The following is a 23,083-nucleotide window of genomic DNA, read 5'->3' as shown; positions in this document are numbered from 1 at the left end:
ATTTAACTCAAAAAAGAGGCATAACATGTTAATATAATCTGTTATAAATTTCAGCCCCATCACTATTAAATACTTTTGATTCTATAACTAAGCGTTAATTATAGACAAAGCTACTCTACCTAGAATTCCACTTGATAACCCTGTAGTAATTTTGCTAGACCAAAGACTCGTAACTTAAAACAAAACAAAACAAAAAAAAAGCAACCATTTACACTTACTAAGAAAAGCAAACATTTACTTCAAATTGCAGTATAGGCTTTTCAATCACAAAAAGAAAGAAAAGAACAGTGATCTGACAGTGGTCACATCCTGTGCAAAAAACGTGATACAAAACTGGTAACACAAGGTATCTGTGCTGCTTACATTGCAGGAAAAAGGAAATACAGTAGCTGAAATATGGCACTCCTGGGAATCAACTTCTAAACCAAAAGAATGCCTTTGAAATGACTAAATTTATTTGTGTATTAGTAAGAAAGCCCCACCACCATAAATAGTACAATATTTAAAAATTAAAAAAAATTTGTATCTATCTAAGATAGATAGTGTATTGTTAGACCTCTTTAAGTGCAGAAGGTGGTTCAGGTTTTGTCTTTTTTTTTTTTTTTTTTAATTAAATAACTGCCCATATGCTTTATAAAGTTCCACTCAATTGCAAAAGCCAATTTAAATCAAGAAATATATTATCAAAGTTGCATAATTTCATTTGGGACTGCCAGCAGGTTAAAGTCTCAAATCAAGTCTTTAACATAACACTCATTTTTAGTCAATGGAAAGTTAAAAAGTTCTCAAATCTTCATTATCCTCTGGAACTTGCCCTTCTAAATGATCCTCAGACTGCAATTCCTAGTTTGCAAATAAAAGAATGCAATATGCATCATACTTCAAGAAAAGACGACGATGTCGAACTAACATGCTTCTGGATCTTTTCCCTGCTCCTTTCCACCTTCTTTATAATTTCGGCTACTATGCATACTGACGAGGTGAGACCCAAAAGAAACAGCAGATCTGCAAGAGAAAATAAGGTGCATCTTACAATTCTTTGAAACACAGTTGCAAAGTGTAATAGCTTACATTTTTCCAGCATTTTACCAGAACTTTTTAAAATACACTGTCTCAGAGCATTCCATGGGGTACATACAATCAGCCTCAGTTTAAAATTGAGGAAAGTAAGGCTCAAAACGTATTAATCCCAAGTTATATAGCTAGAAAAGGCAGCAGCCAGAGCTAGAACCCAAGTCCTCAGACTACTTCCCCAGAACCATAACCTCATAACCATAACCTGTAACAACAATACAAGAGGCCTTTTCTATCTAATAGACCTTATACAGCCTTTTTAAAAGGCTGATCAAGCAGTGGTAACTGATTTGACTGAAAAATGCCTATCTAAAGATTACTTAGAAATTTCTGTCTATTCCATTCGAGACCCTAGAATTCTACTCATCATTTAAAAGATCATGTCTTTACAATAGTATCCACATTATCTCATTCTTATTCATTGCTTGAAAAACTGCAGCTATCTCCTTAAGACTCCACTTTTTTTTTTAAGAGGAACAGTGTAAATATGAAATTAAAATACTAAAAGCCAGTTCAACTTTAAGGTAAATTGTAACTTATAGCATAAAACACAGTGAGACTTCAGAACTTATTTTCATAAATACCCAAATTAACTTTAAAATACATCAGCCCTCACACTTACATAGGAAGATTTATTTTTAAATACACTGTATCCTATATGTTTAATACATAGTATGTGAAAGAATAATGCCTATCTTCCATACAATCTGATTAAAATTTCCTGCTTTCAGGGTCAGACTGTTATTTTGTAAATAATGAATTAGCAACTAAGAATAGTGAAATATTCGTTTAATTATTGAAACTAACTTTAAAGAAGAGCAATCTGGTTTTCAGTGAGCTTAAATCTAGATTTTTCTTCATACAAGATTGAAAAGTTATAAACTACAATTACTGCATAACAAGTTTTTGTTTGCTATAGTTCAGAATCATCAAATACAATCTGACAACTGATAATCTATAAAATATTACAGGAAAAAAATTACAAAAAAGTTTTAAAGTCTAGAGTAAGGCAAGTGTCTCCCCTAAACTTGCTTAAATGAAAAAAAATAGAACACAAGTCTCTCACTTTTTTATCTCACTTTTTAAAAGGCAATTTTTATTCAAACAAATGCATTAGATAATACAATACTTCATCTAAAATATATAAATTATAAAAAGATAACATTTTCTTTACCCAGTATACTTAGGCTCTCGGTCTGAAAAACTTTTTGAAGTGGAGGAAAGTAAATAACTAACAACTGTCCCATGATGGATCCAAGAACTGCGTAGCAAAACATTTTATTACTGCAGAGTCCAATCTCAAACACAGACTTGGTCTGTTGGCAGAGCAAAGAGATAAATATTATTCCTTGGTCCCTGAAACAACTTCTTTATTATTACAATCATCTCCAATTATTAATAAGCTGGACTGAATTTCACAATGGCAATAGCACGAAATCTCTTAATTTTAACTATTATTTTGGAATAATTCAGATGGAATAAGGGTACAAATTAAAGCAGCTTCTCTTCGGAGCGCCTGGGTGGCTCACTCAGTTGAGCGGCCAACTCCTGATTTTGGCTCAGGTCTTTTTTTTTTTCTTCAGGATTTAAAAAAAATTTTTTTTTTTAATTTTTTTTTTTCAACGTTTATTTATTTTTGGGACAGAGAGAGACAGAGCATGAACGGGGGAGGGGCAGAGAGAGAGGGAGACACAGAATCGGAAACAGGCTCCAGGCTCCGAGCCATCAGCCCAGAGCCTGACGCGGGGCTCGAACTCCCGGACCGCGAGATCGTGACCTGGCTGAAGTCGGACACTTAACCGACTGCGCCACCCGGGCGCCCCAAAAAATTTTTTATATGAAATTTATTATCAAATTGGTTTCCATAATACACCCAGTGCTCATCCCAACAGGTGCCCTCCTCAATGCCTATCACCCACCCTCCCCTTCATCCCACCCCCCATCAACCCTCATTTATTCTCAGTTTTTAAGAGTCTCTTAAAGGGGCACCTGGGTGGCTCAGTCGGTTGAGCGGCCGACTTCAGCTCAGGTCATGATCTCACAGTCCGTGAGTTTGAGCCCCGCGTCGGGCTCTGTGCTGACAGCTCAGAGCCTGGAGCCTGTTTCAAATTCTGTGTCTCCCTCTCTCTGACCCTCCCCTGTTCATGCTCTGTCTCTGTCTCAAAAATAAATAAACGTTAAAAAAAAAAAATTAAAAAAAAAAAAAAGAGTCTCTTATGGTTTGCCTCCCTCCCTCTCTACTTTTTTTTTCCCCCTTCTCCTCCCCCGTGGTCTTCTGTTAAGTTTCTCAGGATCCACATAGGAGTGAAAACATCTGGTGTGTCTTTCTCTGTATGACTTATTTCACTTAACATAACACTCTCCAGTTTCAGGTCTTGATCTCATGGTTCAGGAGATGGAACCCTGCATCGAGCTCTGCACAGACAGTGCAGAGCCTGCTTGTGATTCCCTCTCACACATACACACATTAAAAAAAAAAAAAAAAAAATGCTTCTCTTTATCATGAAAGAGTTTTCTCTAAAAGACTGAAGATTAACAGCAAGACCATAGAAAGAAAAGAAACTTTAGCATTCCAAAATATAAGAAACTTTATTTGTATGATTACTTTGATAAATCATTTTTTAAATTAATTTATTTATTTAAATATTATTTCATTAACATACAGTGCAATATTGGTTTCAGGAGTAGAATTCACTGATTCACCACTTACAGACAACACCCAGTGCTCATCACAACAAAAACCATTTCTATCCATTAAGGTAGATAATCTAAAAGCTTTTTTTTTTTTTTTTTTTAATGTTTATTTGCTCTTAAGAGAAAGAGAGAGAGAGTGCAAGCAGGGGAGGGCAGAGAGAGAGGGAGACACAGAATCCAAAGCAGGCTCCAGGCTCTGAGCTGTCAGCACAGAGCCCGATGCGGGGCTCAGACCCTCAAACTGCAAGATCATGACCTGGATTGGGGTCAGACACTTAACCGACTGAATCACCCAGGCACCCCCTCTAGAAGTTTAGACCTAATTATGTGTGTACTAAAAATGTAAAACTGCCTTTCATAAAACAAAAAATGTTGTAGCTTATTCAAAACTTAATCTAAATTAATGATAATTCATTACACTTGGAAAGTTCCAGAATGGCAAATAGTAAAAGACGTAACTGAGGATTTATAAGGTATTCTAAAATTGAAATGAATGGTCAGGCCTCAAAATGGAACCAGTTTTCAAAAACAATTATGCTCAAAAGTACTACTAGGTTCTAGCCCATAGCCCATTATTTTCTATCAAAACACTTCAATCAAGAAAAGGCAATCACATCTTAGCATACAACATGGGAAGAGGGGCCCCTGGGTGGCTCAGTCGGTTAAGCATCTGCCCTCGGATCAGGTCATGATCGGCCAGTTTGTGGGTTCGAGCCCCGCATCAGGCTCTGTGCTGACAGCTCAGAGACTGGAGCCTACTTTGGATTCTGTGTCTCCCTCTCTCTGCCCCTCCCCCGCGTGTGTGTGCGCATGGTCTCTCTTTCTCAAAAATAAAATAAACATTAAAAAAAAATTTTAAATGGGGGCACCTGGGTGGCTCAGTCGTTGAGCGTTTGACTTCAGACCAGGTCATGATCTCACAGTTTGTGGGTTCGAGCCCCGCATCAGGCTCCGTGCTGACCACGGACAGCTCAGAGCCCGAGGCCTGCTTCAGATTCTGTATCTCCTTCTCTCTCTGCCCCTCCCCTGCTCACGCTTTGTCTCACTGTTTCTCAAAAATAAATAAATGTAAAAAAAATTTTTTTTAATTAAAATTAAAAAAAGATACAACATGGGAAGAAAATCAAATTTAAAATGTCCTAAGCTCTGACACACTGACAGAAGTAATGGGAAAACATTAATATACACAAAATTGTTCTTGTACTTCTAACAACACTTTCTTCTAAAATGAGACTAATACCAGGGTGCCTGGATGGCTCAGTCGGCTAAGCATCTGACTTTGGCTCAGGTCATGATCTTACAGCTAGCTCATGGTTCAAGCCCCGAGGGCTCTGTGCTGACTGTTCAGAGCCCGGAGCCTGCTTAGGATTCTGTCTCCCTCTCTCTCTGCCCCTCCTCCACTCGCACTTTGTCTTTCTCTCTCTGTCCCAAAAATAAACATTAAAAACATTTTTTAAACGAGACTAATACCATCTTAACAGAACCCATGAGTTTTGTCTAATACTCTCAGATATGTTAACTTGAACCTATCGTAAAACTACAGATAATAAGAGAACAGAAAGAAGAAACACCAAGTGCTGACACCTATGATTTTCTTGGATCTTCTAGTCAAAGTTAAGGCTATCATCGTCTCAAATGCCCCATCCCCATTATGACATGTTTGTGGGTAGACGTATCTGTATCTGGGGCTGTAATCTGTGGTGACAAAATCAGCTAAAACCCCACAATCCTTGCCTACTTACAATTAGTATTCTACCAATTCAATCAGCCAGCTAAGATCACCTAAGCTTACCTGGGATCTGGAACTTAGTGCATTGAACATATCGAAAAATACAAAGCACGTGAATGTCATTGTTGTGTCTCGAGGTGTTATCACATTGTCTCGTAGCTGTCACGAGGAAAAAGAATGATTTTCAGTGGGTGAATTTAATGGACAAATACTGCATGCTTGTAAAAGGTTAATATTTTCTTTGCTTTAAAATGAAAGAGCTGTAGTCTAAGATATAAAACATATAAGCTGGCTATACTTCCTATATGCCATTTAAGAAAGTCACTAAGGAATAGCTGTAATTTAAATAAAGTAAAAAGTCTTCTCACAAACCACGTATTGGATATTAAAACAACTTTCTTTTTTGATGTAATAAAATAGCAGTAAGGACTCAGATTTTCTAGTTTCTCCCCAAATTTTAATATATTAATTTTTGTTGTACTGGTATGTTTCTGCAGATTTAAACTGGTCTAATAAATGAATAAGCAATTCTATTAACCCATAAAGCCTGAAATCAAACTATTTTTAAATGTTTTTGTTATCATGTTTTCCAAAGAGCTCTCTTAACTTTCCAGGCTTCTATGTAAAACACCAAAAAAAGTGAATCCTATCATACAGAATGCATGTTATTAAGGCAGAGCTTATCAAGTAACTATACCTCCCGCCAGAAGACAAACAAAGTCCCACAAACAATGATTATAGATGAAACAAGTATTTTAAGTATCAGGTTTTTGGTCAATATGCTGTCCTTCCAGTTTCGTGGAGGTTTACGAATGACATCTTTATCCACTGGTTCTACTCCAAGGCTTCAAAACAAATAGAAAAGTGAATTACTTCAAAGTTTTAGGTTTTGATTTGTTAGTTTCATAATCCCATTAACCTCAATTATCCAGGAAATGAAATGTTTTCTTATGGAAACAAAATGTTGACCATAAAAACCTTGGCTATAATTACTCAAAAATAACCATGGATTTTATCACTCTTCCTTCTTTTACTCTTGTTTATTTGGCATAGTTTGAAGGGAGATTGATGGTCAAATTTCAAAAAAATTGTCCAACTTCATTTACATATAAATTTACTTATTTCAAATATGGCCTGAAATACTAAGCTACCACGTAAACCCTGAAATACCTTTTCAGGCAAGGAGATTTTAAGTAGGATGACTTACTGTAATGGCTGCTGACATGCATCAGTCAATTATTCTGTCTGCTGGGAAGCAGCATCTAAGGCCCCATTACAGAAGAAAATACTTACATGCTTAAGTCTCAACACTTTCCCAAAGTCTCTAAAATTGACAAAAGAACCCAGGTAGTAACACTAAACTCAGGATTTCTCCATTACATCCCATTCTTAGAGACAAAAGCTTTCTTCCTGAGAACAGGAACTGTACCTATATACCCTGATCTGTTCTCAACTTAAGAATGGGTGGGGCGCCTGGGTGGCACAGTTGGTTAAGCATCTGACTTCAGCCAGGTCACGATCTCGTGGTCCGTGAGTTCGAGCCCCGCGTCAGGCTCTGGGCTGATGGCTCAGAGCCTGGAGCCTGTTTCCGATTCTGTGTCTCCCTCTCTCTCTGCCCCTCCCCCGTTCATGCTCTGTCTCTCTCTGTCCCAAAAATAAATAAACGTTGAAAAAAAAAAAAAAATTAAAAAAAAAAAAAAAGAATGGGCATCTAACACAGTGCAAAAGCTCAGTCCATGACATATCAACAAACACCCAAAGAGAGTAAATGATATATGCACACATCACACAATGTAAAACAAACGTGTTGCTGCATGATAGATTTCCAATCCTATCCATGAATAAAATATTAAAACTTAATCATCAGGATATCACACCTTCCTTGTCTTTCTACTAGCTCATGCATAAAAAAACTCTTACCTCTGAGCTGGAGGTCCATCCATAATTATATTGATCCACAAAATCTGCATGGCATTGAGAGGATTAGGAAAGTTCATTAATGTAGCCAATGAGATTAAAGTTAATGCTGCTATACTCCTGTTGAAAAAAAGTAATTGAAAAAAATCTGTCAGCATAGTATACTTCCTACTACTTTTATAGCACTTCCTTAGCATTTGAAAATCTCATTTTACTACTGCGCTTTTAAAGGAAGTCTGTATACCCAATTACCCTATGCTTCATTCGGGTGTGAATATTCTGAAGCTAAAGTTAAACTTTATTATCCACAGCATTTAAATAAAGGATTTCAAGATGTTTAGATAATAACAAATAGAGGAAGATTTTAAACACTGAGTTCAGAATAGCTGTTACTACAGTATAGTTAACAGTTTCAACAATATTTTGGCAACTATTTTTTGACTACAGAAAAGCCCTTCTACTTTTGGAAAAAGATACCAAGGAAACACACTAAGATTTGACACTGCTTCCTTGGTTATTTCTGGAGCTAGTAAATAAACCACAAAGGTTTATACATTTTGATGATGACTTAGACATCATCTCTTTATCTTGCCATTTTTAATTTTAGGATAGAATTAATTTTCATTTTGGAAAAGTTACATATGAACAACACTCAGAAATAGCCAAAAAGCTTCTAAGCATTCTGCTTGAATTCTACTTGTCACATAATTTATCTATAAGACCCATGGTGACAAACTTCTTATAAACTTACGTGCTCAGTTGGAATCTAACAAAATTTTTAATGTTATTATAAATCCCTTTACCCTCTTCAATTGCAGACCTGAAAGTTAAAAAAAATAAGTGATAATTATCATACAAAAATAAAGATATATCTACTCTAAAACACCATAGACCTACTTTTGAAAACAAGTTTCCAACTGATATAACACATCCATCATTAAAAAAGAGTCTGTTATTTTCTTCACATATTAAGATTAGAAACAAATATGGAAACATTATTCTGGTAAAGAATTAAAGTCACATCTGTGAAGCTCTACCTGAACTAATTTCATTATACAATATTAAAATTCTTAAAGATATTTCAACATTACAATCATAACACTGTCTTTTTACACAACAGACAATACTACACATTTATAACACTAAAATAATGAGCTTCTTTACCCCTTCAATTTTATTTTTCTTAAAGGTAAAGACGCATGCATGGTAAGGAATTAAATTAATGTATGTCAGGAATTAAATGGCAATAAAATATATTAGAAATCTAGCACATAAGCTACTATTGTTCCTACATACAATTAGAAATTCTGCTTTAGCAGAATTATATAAAGAATATGGTTTACAAAGATTCATTTAAATTCTCATTTGGTTAAATCTAGGAAAATACATGTTCTTTAAACAACTTCCTGTTCCTTTCAAGATTTTTATACAAGTCTCAGAATGCAAAGAAAAAAAAAACCCTATATCCCTATAAAAGCGTGGCAATTCAGAGCTCCCACATGCTCCACTTCAGGCCTCGATGGGTTAATGAAGTACCCTGGACATATAATTAGCATGTGTCACTGAACTGAGGAGGACTCAGGTTATCTAACAGGTGATTATCAAGTAACAAGAGTCAGGGGACCCCCACATGAACATTGTGCAACTGACATTACCAGGTATAACATAAGAATCTTAAATCAATTAGAAACCATGGCTGAAGGAGACAACGCTATTTAAAACATAATCACTTGTATCACTGACAACAGGGACAATTACAGACAGAAGGCAATAGGTATGGATAGAGATTTGATTATTTTAATACTTATTGTAAAGCCACACATATGCATATTTCTAATAGACTGAATTTAAGTAGAATAAAGGCTCCATTAAGGTTTACTGCTGTGCCACTACACTGGTGGCCAGAAAAATGTGACATCTGGCTGGCACTCAATAAATATTTCTTAAATGAGTGACTCTGCCATTTATTATATCCTTTTCATTCCATACAAATAATTTTCTTCGAAACTATACACTAGGCCATAAATAAGATTAATTAATCCTAGTAAAATAGTTCATCCACTGTGCATATATTTAAACAGTGACTATACTAATTCTTTTCCAGTTGAACTGTCTGGAGATGGGTACAGAAAAAGATGGGAAAAGATTCTCTGATGTGCATTCACTGAAACAAAACTTACATTATGGTTTGGAAATCATCATCCACAAGGATCATGTCTGCTGCCTCTTTGCAAACGTCTGTGCCAGTCTGACCCATTGCAACTCCAATGTCTGCAGCCTTCAGAGCAACTGCATCGTTGACTCCATCTCCTGTCATGGCTACAACTGAGCCGTTCTTCTGTAGAGACTGGAGTGGGGGGGGGGGGGTTCTGATAAAAATGTTGCTTCCACAAAGATAAAGGGATAAATAACTCCTATTTTACTCATATAATAAAGACTGGAAACAAGACAGACCACCAATTTTTCAACAACCTTCAATATATGGAGGTGTTAAGATAAAGTTTAGAAAAAGTTTTTATTAATAGTCTCATGTGTGAGAACCATGTCTAAAGTCTGATCTAGAGTTAATTATACAGTGGCTCTCAGGGGCAATTTTGCCTTGTAGGGGACATTTGGCAATGTCTGGAGATATTTTTTACTACCATGACTGGATGCTACTAGCATCTAGAGGGTAGGGGCCAGGGATGCTGCTAAACATCCTACGAGGTACAGGACAGGCCCTCACAACAAAAAATCCAGCCCAAAATGTCAATAGTATGAAGGCTGAGAAACTTTTAACTAATGCAATGGAGGGCTATTGTGATTAAGAACTTAAGCCCTTTAATGGATACTACGTCAGTTGCTTTGTATATATTTACTGATTAATATAAATAACCATAAGTTTTAAAATATTATTCCCTCATAATATCTCCTTTTCTTGCTCTATTTATTCAGTTTCTAAGCAATTACTGCTAATTACACTGGGATGATTTGGCTATGGACTCCTGTCAGAACATACAACTACAATGTCAATGGTTTAAAGAAGGTTGTACTTGCAGATATTTCATTCAAGGTTTCTTCTACATCTTCCTTTGCTAACTACATTCTCTATCAATGCTTCAATTTCAAGCTCTAAAAAAAAAAATAATAATCACCTCTTTTGCTTCACAATACCTTTTACTTTAATGTTCTATCAACATTCCTAGTAATGCAATCATAATGAAAGACAAGAAGTAGCATTTTGGAGATAGCGATAAAACAATTGGATTTTTAGAGACCCACCTTAATAATTTTCATCTTGTGCCTGGGACTAGCTCTGTAAAATACCGCAACCTGTAAAAACACAGGATACACTAAAAATCTTCAATGTTAAGAAATATCAGAATAACTCATGCATTTATGACCCAGATTTTTAAAAATTATCTATTTAAAGTATATTTACTTTGCCACAGAGATCAAGCTTAAGCAATAGGTCGTATCTGTTAAGACACTAATTTGACATGATCATTTCAAACTTTACCAACAGTAGCACCAGAAATACACAATCTAAACAAGTTATCCAATTTAACCCATTATGTTTAAAGTCTGAAGAGAAACAGCCTTATTCTTGAAATGTTTCAGAGACAGAGAAGGAAGAATTCACCTCCATATGTTTCTTCATTACACTGGCAAACAACAAAAATGGCCTTTTCCCTTCGTTCTGTCTTCAGGAAGGATAAAGAACAGCTGCCGTTTTTGCTGTTGTTGTGGTTTTGTTATTGTTGTTGTTTATAAAGTGTCAAGTGTCGGGGAGCCTGGGTGGCTCAGTTGGTTAAGCATCTGACTTCGGCTCAGGTCATGATCTCACGGTTCATGAGATTCAAGTCCCGCATCGAGCTCTGTGCTGACAGCTCAGAGCCTGGAGCCTGCTTTGGATTCTGGGTCTCCCTCTCTCTCTCTGCCCCTCCTCTGGTCATGCTCTGCTTCTCTCTCTCAAAAAATAAATAAACACTAAAAAAGTAATAAAAAATAAAGTGTCAAGTATCTGCTCATTCTCCCTCTTCATTTTAATTCTTTAGGTTCTCCTACACTATAACTCCAACAGTTTATATGATCTTATCCCTCCAAACCATGCATTTAATTCCCTTTTCTGATGCCATCTCCTGGTCTCCTCAAACCCCTTCACTGTGCCCCAAAGGCAGACATCAACAACATCCCCTGTATCCTCCACTTTTGCACATTGCTCTAACCTAATTTTGCACACAGCAAAGCCATCCCTACGGTCCTCTCAAAGAGTACCACCAGGAGAGCCTAGACAGGGGTAGGTGTCTTTCATTCCCCCTTTTTTATTCATAAAACCTCAGTTTTGAAGATCACAGGATACTATACTTCCTACTAACTGCAGGCATTCACTGCTCCAGGTCACTCCCCTATGTTTCACAAAATGTTTTTCAGATTTTTTTTTTTAATGAATACAATGTTGTATTAGTTTCACGTGTACAACACAGTGATTCACAATTCTATACGTTACACAATGCTCACCATAAGAGTAGTTACCATCTATCACTACACATTATTATAACACTATGGACTATGTTCCTTACACTGTACTTCTCATCCCTGTGACTTAATGAACTTCTGCTTCAATGTCACTCTTTCCAACAACACTCTTTCCAACAACACTTAAGTCACGGCGATTTTAATAACTACATAATATACCATTCTTCTCCCTACTGTCCTAGAGGATTAGTTCCTACTAAGTTTTCTCTCCTCATACTTCCAATTTATCACCATCTCCAACCCTAGGCTCCGTTGACAACTTTGCTTCCCACTTCAAAGAAAACAGAATGAGGAAAGAACTTCCGTAATTCCCACCATCCAAAATCTGTATCCAAGCACTATCCTTTCCTTCTCTCCTTTTATTATAGATGAACTAAATATGCTCCTAGCACACGGGTCAAATATTCTACCTTCTGACCTATTTAAAGATCATTGCTCCAGAAATTCTATCCTCTCTTGCATCAAAATCTTTTCCTCACTGATGCATCATTATCATCAGTATACAAACATTTGATTATTTCTTCCATTTAAATAAAAACAAAACCAAAAACTTCCCTTCTTGTTTTGGGCACTACCCTACATTTTCCTCCTTCTTTATAGCAAAACTCCTCTGTACTTGCCATCTCCCATTTCCCCTCTTCTCATGCTCTCCTGACTCCATCCCAGTTGGGCCGCTGCCCCCACCACTGTGCTGAAACCCCTGCTGAAGACTATTAAAGACGACCTGCTTTGCTCACACCAGTGGTCATTTCTTTTCTGACTTACGCTCTCAGCAGCACGCTAACATAGCCGGTAATTCCCTCCTCCTGAGATACTTTCTGCTCTTGGCTTCCATGATCACCCTATAGTCTCCTGGTCTTCCTCCTACCTTTCTGGCTGCCCCTCTTTTGCAGGCTCCTCCGGACCTCCCTGAAGTCTGAATCTTGGAATATTTCAGGACTCAGTTCTTAGATTCCTCTCTACAAAAGGTCTAAGAATCTCCACCTGTCCCTAGGTGATCTCATCCAGCCTTGGAGATTTAGATTTTATTTTTATGCATTTTTGTCTTCAGCCCCAGTATCTCTTCTAAAATCCAGACCAGTGAAATTAATCCACCCACCTATTCCAAAGTTCCTTTTGGATGTCTCATCTAAGACTTAAAAATATCACAAACTGAACCCCTGTTATTTCCCAAAATACATGTCCTTCATATCCTCTGCTAATGGAAAGTATATCCTCCTAGTCGCTGCGGCTCAATTCCTCCTCTTCTCTCACATGCCACAAGCAGTTTAACAGCAAATCCTATTGGCTCCATCCTCAAATAAATCCAAACTTCAACCTCCTTACTCTAAACCCATTGCCAATACTCTGGGCCAATATATGAACTGATTTTTTATTTCTGCCCTTGTCTCCTGCAGTCTCTTCTCAACGAAGTGACTGCAGTGAAACTGCTAAAACAGAAGCCAGATCACATCTGTCTTCTGCTCAAAACCCTCCAATGACTTCCTATCTTCCTCAGTATGAAAGCCAAAGCCCATTACTACCTACCCCTTCCTCCTCATTTGTCTTTTTTCACCTAAACTACACCTACTCGGCCTCCACCCTGTTCCTTAAACACACCAGGCACACTTGCCTCAAGGTCTTTGCACGTGTGTTCCCTCGTCTGGAGCGCTCTTTCCTCAGATATTACATGGGCTGCTCCTTTGTCAAGCAGTTTCTCGGTAATAAGGTCTTTCCTAGTCATGTTATCTAAAAATTTCAATTTACCTCTTCAATCTTTCCTCTCTCTACTCCCTGCTTTTGTTGGTGCTCCTTAGCACTTATCTGACACAATGTATATATTTACTTATCTTAGACTATAAACTCCCTGAAGGCAGTCCTCTATAAATACATATAAAATGAATAAATCACTGAATTTAGTACCATCAAATAGACTGTACCCAGTTTCTCTCCCAATTTTAATAAAGGTCTAAAACAAACGAGGATTATTTTCTTAGGCAAAAGACTCAATTTAACTGTAACATCACATTACTACTTATGCCTAGGGCCTTTAGATACCATGAATCACATAAATCATATTTGGATAATATATTTCCTTTTTAAAAAGCTCAAAATTCTTTGGACTCTTTAGTATGTCATTAAAAAGGACTAAAGGACATCTGTATTGAAAGTATATTGCTACCTTCTGAGTGACAATTCAATATTACTGCAGAAATTAATCATATAGCAAACAGCATTGAAATACAGGAGTATTTAGCAAAGACTGCAGATTTTCCAGAATATTTAAATCAAAGGCTAATTACCACCACTCAGGTTGAACAGAGTAAAATTTTGCCTTTGTTACACTCACTGCACGTCATTTGAACCATCGCAAATCATGCCATTATATCACTGACAATGGCAGCCACGAGGACATGCCAACTGTTGGACTGAAAGCATATTTCTTTTGTACACTAACAAATTACTTGATGTGCAGCCGGTATACCTACGACCTGATATAAGATTTTAGTATTTCAAAGGTTTGATGGCAACTCAAAAATAAGAGCAGCAGTTTCGAGACCAAGCAGATTTTAATGAAAACTTAGTTGGTGCTTTGCATGTGGTACAGAGTAAAATTTGTTCTTAAAGCACCAGAAGAGCAGATCAATCTTTTAGGTGACTAAAAACACTAAATTTAGTGACTCAAAATTATGGCCTAAAGAAATAAGATTTAAAACAAAACAATATGTAAAGGACTAGAGACTGAGCTACATCACTGTATCACAGAGCTAAGATTAGACTTGGGGGTAACTGAATTTCCTCTATTCATAATCTTTTCACCTTTATATCCGTTTCTCTACTTAACAACAAAAAAAGAATATACAGATTAAAGATAAAGCACACAATAAAATCATGTACCTTGGAAGCAAGAGGGAAAAAGATAGGATGAGGACAGGATGGTAAAAGGACAGTGGAAAAGAAATAGAACTTTGAAAAGGAGCAGGTTTAGGGAATAATTTTTTCTCTTCTCATTGGTCCTTCTTTTTTTTTTTTTTTTTTTTTAATTTTTTTTTTTTCAACGTTTATTTATTTTTGGGACAGAGAGAGACAGAGCATGAACGGGGGAGGGGCAGAGAGAGAGGGAGACACAGAATGGGAAACAGGCTCCAGGCTCTGAGCCATCAGCCCAGAGCCCGACGCGGGGCTCGAACTCCCGGACCGCGAGATCGTGACCTGGCTGAAGTCGGACACTTAACCGACTGCGCCACCCAGGCGCCCCTCATTGGTCCTTCTTTACAGTGTCATATTTGTGGTTAGCACTCACAGGTTTTTTTTTTTTTTTTTAATGTTTACTTATTTATTTGAGAGCAAGCAGGGGAGGGGCAGAGAGAGAAGAGAGAGAAGGAATCAAAGAATCCCAGGCAGGCTCCACGTTCAGCACAGAGCCCAATGCAGGGCTCAAACTCACAACCGTGAGGTCATGATCTGAGCAGAAATCAAGAGTTGGATGCTTAACCAGCTGAGCCACCCAGGCACCCCATCACTCACAGTTCTCTTGATCAACATTAATAGACAAGGGTGCTAGGAAAAGGAAGTTAAGAAGAATACAGGAAAATACTAAAGGAGAAATTAATGAAAAATATTCCTGGAATTAAAATAACCTGCTGAAGTTTCCCCAATCTTCCAGGAAAGATATAAAGATACCAGATGCATTGAAGAAAAGAAAAAAAAAACAAAAACAAAAAACAGGTGACTGAAATAAAATATTTACAACCTACCAAAAACCAAACAGCACACAGATTGGGGATTCTATTACAGGAATTTGACTAATAGTTTTGGTAGTAATACAAATGAAGGTACTGCTATTAAAAAGAACAAAAGAGGATGTCCACTTTTATTGATGGGAAATATAGGACACACTACAAGAAATCGTAAACAAAAAACATTGAGAACTCCTAGATGGACTTTCTAAATAATTAAACAAAATTAGTTTCCATGCTACTCTTTTGTTGGCTCTAGGTTAAAAGGACAGAGTAATGTTAGAAATGAAATATGAGACTGAATTATGGAAAGAGGAGCTAAAAAACATTTTAGTAAGGAAAAGAATTAATATGATTTAGTACATGTGGGGAAATCTCAGTAAGCTGGCAATTTAGAAGTTTTTTGCTTTTAACACTAATAAAAGAAAAGCCATTCAAACTGGTATGAAGTAAAAGCATTAGACCAAGTATATATGTTGGCTGGAAGAGAGTTCCATAAACGTAAGATGAAGTGGGGAAGAAAACAAGTTACAGGATAAGGGCAGTCCACCTAAGTTCAAAGAGCTAAAACAATTCATTAATAGTATTTGCAGAAAAGATTTAGGTATTCAAAAGAAATACCTCGAAGGGAGCTCTGGTATTTATGGAATTCCTCCTTAGAATAGGACAAGGTGAAGCAATTCAATAAGCTTCTCACAAAGCTTAGGTTTTATATTGTTTTAGTCTCTTTGGAATAGCATCAGGGTATCTGCCATAATTAATGCATAAAAACTGTTATCTGGAAAAGACATAATTTGCCCAGGCTGATGGTGTAATTTGTAATTTGCAATTTGCCTCTTCCTTCTCTAAGTACCTTGAAGTTGGTTTCCAGAGTTCATTAGCATTTTTATCAGAGAGCCCAGAGAGTGAACCAAGAAAGCAAATAAAATGAAACTTCAAATCTGTCAATTTCACTACTTGTCACCATCTCTGGGAATAGGTTTGGAAGAAAAGGTTGAACAAAGGTCTAATGGGAAAATGTTTAATTAACTGCAGATTTCACATATATTGACTAATGTACACTCTGTCCCAATACCCCTAGGTAACCTAATACAGAATTTATTCTTTCAGAAATAAATGTCAGGAAGAAACTCACAAAAGGACACACACGCACGCGCGCGCGCACACACACACACACACACACAAAGTCATGTTCAAATATGGAAACAGCTTCCTCACTAAATGTAAAATAAAGCAAACACACACACTGCTCCCAGATGCTCTGAAAACAGCATTCATGAGTAACTAGAGCTTGAGCAAGAGAAAACAAATGAGTAAAAGAGCGCATTTCTACTAGTTACTGTATCTAAAATCTAAGCACAAGTGAGGCTGATGGCCCAGGGACTTAATGCTACTGTAAGAAGCACAGTTTGTGGAAATATAAGCTAAACCTTTTCAGAGGACAATTCACCAATATGTGCTAAGCATTTTATAAATGTGTTGGTCATCAGTCCAATCTTTTCACATGAAGAAATTTATTCTACAGAAATAATCAGAGATAGGCACAAAGTCATGTACAATAATATTTAATGAATCAGTAAGCAACAGATGACAAAGTCAGAAGTCACACAGACCTGGACTTCCAGTCCCAATGCCACTGCTATCACTTATCAGCTCTGAGATTTCAGATTAGTATCCCAAATTCTCTGGGCCTCAGTTTCTTCATCTGTAAAAATGGGTCTGCCCATCTCTTATAAGATGGCTATTAGAAGTAAATATATAATGTATGTAATATATGAATTGCCTGGTACATGGTAAATGGTTGCTTACTCTTATTATCCTTGAAGCATTGTTTACAGTAACAAAAAATAAATGGAAGTTAAAATTTCAACACGAAAATGATTATATAACCATGTATTTGCTGTGTGTTTATACACACATAATATATCCAAGCAGAATACTGTGCACCCATTAAAAGCATGTTTTATAATGATAACTTACGATTACAGAAATGCTGATGTTAAATGAAATGTTCACATTTATGACACTATTAAGTTCCAACCAGGTTTTGTCAAAACACACTTTTTAAAAAACACATGGGTTGGGGCACCTGGGTGGCTCAGTCACTTAAAGCAGCTGACTTCAGCTCAGGTCATGATCTTGCGGTCTAGGAGTTCAAGTCTCATGTAGGGCTCCATGCTGACAGCTCACAGCCTGGAGCCTGCTTTGGATTCTGTGTCTCCCTCTCTCTGCCCCTCCCCTGCTTGCTCCCTATCTCTCTCTCTCTCTCTCTCTCAAAAATAATAAACATTAAAAAAAAAAAAAAAGACATGGGTTAACTTATTTTATTATTTTGGATGCTCTGCACAACCTTTGAGTATCTGGATTGTTTGCAGGTAGTTTCCATTCTAGCTCTTTTCTAGGTTTTCAGTTTTTCTACAATGAACATATACTACTAATGAACAAATTTTCTAATCAGAAAATTGTATTATAAAAAGCTTTGAGTTAAGATGTGGAATTAACTTAAGAAAATTCAGTGTTCCAACTATGTAACTTGCAGTTTTGAGTGTAAAATAAGTGAAGAAGGTAGCACATTTTATTACTGTCAATGAATAAGTAGAATATGCCTAATAAAATAAATGTCAGATGATAAGCACTTATTTTAAAGGATACATAATTACATGTACATAAATAGGTTGAATAACAATGAGGACAAGAAATTCGAACTGTCAAGACCTTAGATGTAATAATGCTGCCTATCCCTTATGGGGCGCTTCCTACAGGACCTGTGTACCCACAAATCAGTCTTTGAAGTCCCCCGGAAAACATTCTAAGATAATAAAATAATCTTACACTTGAAGGCTCTGAAGAAGTTGCCTGTGTTATAGAAGAGGAGATACTTTTCCTATAAACAATTTGTTAGAAAAGCATTACAATCAACGGTAAAAAAGGCATTTCAAAGAAAAAAAGCAGTCTTTTTTTTCCAATTTATTTAAGCTAAAAGAAAAAAGGAGTCTTTTCAACAGATGGTGCTGAATAATTGAACATCCATCTGCAAAAAACTGACCCTTAACCCATTTCTCACAACATACACAAAAATTCAAATTGAATCACAGACCTTAGTGTAAAACCTAAAAATGTAACACTTTTGGAAGAAAATATAGGTAAAAAAAAAAAAAATCTTTGTGACACTGGGTTAAGCAGAATATTCTTAGAGAAGACATCAAAATCATGATCCATAAAAGAAAAATAAATTAGACTTCATCAGAATTTGAAACCTCTGCTCTCTGAAGGAGTGCTAAAAGAATAAAAAAATAGGCCACTAGGAAAAAATATTTCAAATCAAATATCTGGTAAAGGACTTGTATATATAATATATAAAGAACTCTCAAATTCAGTAAAAAAACAGACACAATTTTTAAAAAAATAGGCAGAGCAGACACTTCACTAAACACGGTATCTAAATGGCAAATAAGCACATGGAAAGATACTCAACATCATTAATTGTGAGGGAAATGCAAATTAAAACCACAAGAAGATACTACTATAAACCTATTAGGATGGGGTGTGGGGGAACTAACAATCCCGTGTGCTAGGAAGGATGCAGAGCAATCAGAACTTGAAAACATTGCTAGTGGGAACATAAATAATAAAGCCACCTTAGAAAACAACTTGGCAGTTTCTTACAAGGTTAAGCATATACTAACCATGTGACCCAGCAACTACTCTTGGGTATTTATCCATGAGAAATGAAAATTTATTTTCATACAAAAATCTAAACACAAATGTTTATAGTAGCTTTATTAATAATCAACAAAACCTGGAAATAATACAAATGTCTTTAAACCGGGGAACAAGTAACATTCCCCCAAACACTGGTATACTACTCAGCAATTAAAAGAACAAACTATTAATACTCACAACCAACATGGATAAATCTCAAAGCATTATGCTAAATAGAAGAAGAAATTCAAAGCCTCATACTATAGGATTCCATTTTTAGAGTATTGTGGAAAAGGCAAAACTATAGGGACAGAAAACAAATCAGCAGTTGCCAAGTGCTAAAAGTAGAGAGAGGAGTTGACTATAAAAAGGCACAAGCGAATTTGGGAATATAATGGAACCGTTCTATATCTTGATGATTGTGGCTGGTTGCAAGACTGCACGCATTTGCATTTGTCAAAACTTAGAACTGTACGTTAAAAAGGGTAAATTCTACTGTATGTAAATGATACCTCAATTTTTCAAAAAAGAATTAAATACTCATGCTACAATTAAATCAAAGGGGTAAGAAATACAAAGTAATGGTCTCTCTCCACTCTGTATTTTTTACATACAATACAACCACTTAACCTTCATAGCACCTTCCTCAGAGGAAAGTTGGTTCCTGCTAAAGTTAACAAATGTGTGCTGGTATTCATAATGATCATAAATAATAAATACTCTCAATACATCATAAATATTCTCAATGATAAGGCTGACTTCAGTGCTAAGATTTAATTTCAGGATGTGGTTCAATAAATTTGGTGGTCCTGTCTCCATTGTTCCCAAACAGTTTCATTAAGATAACAGTAGAAATGTTAACACTTAGAATAAGGTTTTTCCACCTAAAAGGTGGCCTACCTTTGGTACTATCTGTGAAAGCTGCTGGACATCCATTGCATCTATTTCTTCTCCTGAGACTGACTGGGAAGTTTTGGAATACAATCCCAGACGACTAGCTAAAGTAAAATGGGAGAGAAAACATAATTGAACAAATTAGTTTTGCTTGGGGCCCCTGGGGGCTCGGTTCAGCATCCGACTCTTGATTTTGGCTCAGGTCATGGTCCCAGGGCCATGGGCTCAAGTCCATATCAGGCTCCATGCTGAGCATGGAGTTGACTTGGGATTTTCTCTCTCTCCCTCTGCCCCTCTCACCCCCCCCCACCTCCTGCTCACACTCTTGCGTTCTGTCTCTAAAACCAAAAACAAAACAAAAAATTAGTCTTGCTTGCTAGGCTACTCAACACAATGCTCACTTAATGTGATTTGTTATCCATTCTCTTTTTAGGTATAAAATGTCTTTGTATCAAGGGGTCATAAGACAAATTACTAGTAAGGCAAACCTATATGAATTAGTAAAAAGTCTGGCATTTTCTGTTTGTTTTATTTTTGTTTATATTTAATAAAGAATTTTCACTATTTAAACTACTATACCTAAGAACTGAAACAAGGCCAATAGCTTTTGCTTAGCAGCTCAATTTTTTTAAATTTTTTAAGTGTATTTATTTATTTTGAGAGAGAGAGAGAGAGAGAGAGAGAGAGAGAGAGAGAGAGAGAATCCCAAGGAAGCTCCACACTGTCAGTGCAGAGCCAGACGTGGGGCTCGAACTCATGAACTGTGAGACTGAGATCATGACTGGAGCCAAAGTCAAGAGTCAGATGCTTAACCGACTGAGCCACTCAAGAGCCCTAGCAGCTCAATTTTAACATAGATCTGAATGCATTTTAAGTAAAGTATCCAAAGCCAGACAAAACAGTGGTGGATCTGTGATAATCATGTAGTATATGCAAGAGAAAATAAATGTTAAAAGGTTTTTCTAGGTATAACTTTCCCAACAATGTTATGTTTCTGGCGACATATTCTTCTTAGCATAAAATATGAAACTCCTATTCCAGGCTCTCATCATATTATTAAAATCAGAATTAATGGACTTAGCAAGCTTAAATTTATCAGTATGAATTATAGTTTACAAACTCCAGAATATTAATTTTCAGTGTCCTTTTTTTCCTCTTATTACTTCTTAAGGTAATCTTAAATGGCATTCAAGCGACAAAAGCATATACATAGTGTAATAACAGAAATATTTATACAAGCTATTTTCTTTCAAATTAGGTCCAAGTCAAAGTCTGCTTTAAAAATTATCCTCAAGTTGAAAGGGAAAACTAAATTTCGTTTCCTTTCATGTGCATAATCTAGTACTTTTATCCACAGCATAGTGGATTAAGAGATTAAAAATAATAAACTATTCTTTTGTGAATAAAATACATGTGATTTCCTAACAGTTTAGCTATGTATTTGCAATTAACAGCATTACTTTTGAACCTAAAATAAATTTTCCCCACAATTTTATATAGAATATGAGCAAATAAGAGTCCATTTTAATTGCATAATGTCAATATTATGTGTACATGCTTCATATCTAATGGTTCACAAAGCTATGCGCACTGCAGTTAATTTCAGAAAAACTATTTTTAAAAAAAAACAAAAAACCCAAAAAGGCAACAGCCTAGTTATACCAATTGCAACTGCAGTCTCCTGTGAGTCTCCAGTAATCATTTTTATTGACACTCCTGAGGCAATGAGTGTTGTGACAGCTTCTTTCACACCAGTTCTAGGAGGATCAATGATTCCCACCAGGCCAAGAAATGTCAGCTGTCCCAGTTCTGGACCAGAAGCTAAAGCTAGAACTGAGGAAATAAAAAAATCAAAAAAAGGAAATGTGAGTCGCATAGCATTACAATTTACTTGACAAAAGCTAGAGACAAATCACTTAAGACTGTAATCTCATAGTAGTTATTATATAATCATTAAATAACCAAATTATTACATGTTAAAACATTAATTTAATGGTTCTAGATAATGGGGTTGCTTTAAGCTATTAAAAATTAAAAGGAATCAGACTAAAGAATAAGTAGAGATGGCAAGTAAGAAGTGAAAAAGAATGTTTTTATAAAGTGACTACGTGTGGCTCCTCTAAATATCACCTATTAGATCTTTAGAAAATATAATTAGTTATTTGGAGAAACTATGGGTTTGCTGAGCTTTGAAAATAGTTTTAAACAGACACCTCAGAGGGGGGTTGCTACTAATGTATCTTCATCTTTCCATTTTATAGGTCTCCAGAACACTGAAGGCTTGGAGAGAAGACTTATTAATTAATTATACATAACATGTAACAATTTCATACATGACAAACCCTGGGAGGTTAATTTAATCTGTAAAGTGACTGTAAAACCACTAATAACAGTAGTTTGATTTCTTTCACTCTTTTCATAACATTGACAGGTATGTCTTATTTGTAACTTTGGTTCTCTAAGAATATCTAAATAACACCACCATATCATTATTTGTGTCATCCCTGGACACTTAAGATACAACACAAACTACTATTCATTTCCAAATATCATTTAGCTTAGTCTCACAACTCTGGTAACTACCTTATGAGCCAAAGGGATGTGTCTCCATCTGGAATATTATTAGACTGAACAACTTACAGGAAAAAAAAAAAAAAACACACACACACACACACACAAAAGCACACCAACTGAACATATGTATCTCCTGGGGAAACTGAAAAGTCATAACCATGATAACAAACAGTATCCATTCTTAATTAAGCAAAAGGTTCAAAGGATTAGATGTATTTGGAAAACCATGGTTAGAGGCAAATGACTTCTATTTTTCCGATGT

The 23,083-nt window shown here is 36.1% G+C and overlaps 1 protein-coding gene across 1 annotated transcript in view; it reads right to left on the bottom strand.

The window, feature by feature from the left end:
• Positions 1-23,083, bottom strand: part of ATP2C1 (ATPase secretory pathway Ca2+ transporting 1) — a 176,113-nt gene that overhangs the window by 15,408 nt on the left and 137,622 nt on the right. Inside the window, exons 18-27 of the mRNA XM_047100132.1 lie at positions 21,910-22,080; positions 20,254-20,351; positions 10,676-10,726; positions 9,595-9,761; positions 8,166-8,234; positions 7,418-7,534; positions 6,195-6,342; positions 5,561-5,656; positions 2,249-2,390; positions 881-1,005 (exon numbers count right to left, since the gene is read on the bottom strand). Coding sequence (XP_046956088.1) covers positions 881-1,005; positions 2,249-2,390; positions 5,561-5,656; positions 6,195-6,342; positions 7,418-7,534; positions 8,166-8,234; positions 9,595-9,761; positions 10,676-10,726; positions 20,254-20,351; positions 21,910-22,080 — 1,184 coding nt within the window. The remainder of the gene's footprint in view (positions 1-880; positions 1,006-2,248; positions 2,391-5,560; positions 5,657-6,194; positions 6,343-7,417; positions 7,535-8,165; positions 8,235-9,594; positions 9,762-10,675; positions 10,727-20,253; positions 20,352-21,909; positions 22,081-23,083) is intronic.

Source organism: Lynx rufus, unplaced genomic scaffold (assembly GCF_022079265.1).
Source record: "Lynx rufus isolate CCGP_SWC_20201006 ecotype Redwood Valley unplaced genomic scaffold, mLynRuf1.p SCAF_5, whole genome shotgun sequence".
Lineage (NCBI taxonomy): Eukaryota > Metazoa > Chordata > Mammalia > Carnivora > Felidae > Lynx > Lynx rufus.
The sequence above is the reverse complement of the archived record's forward strand: the minus strand, read 5'-3'. Positions and strand labels throughout refer to the sequence as shown.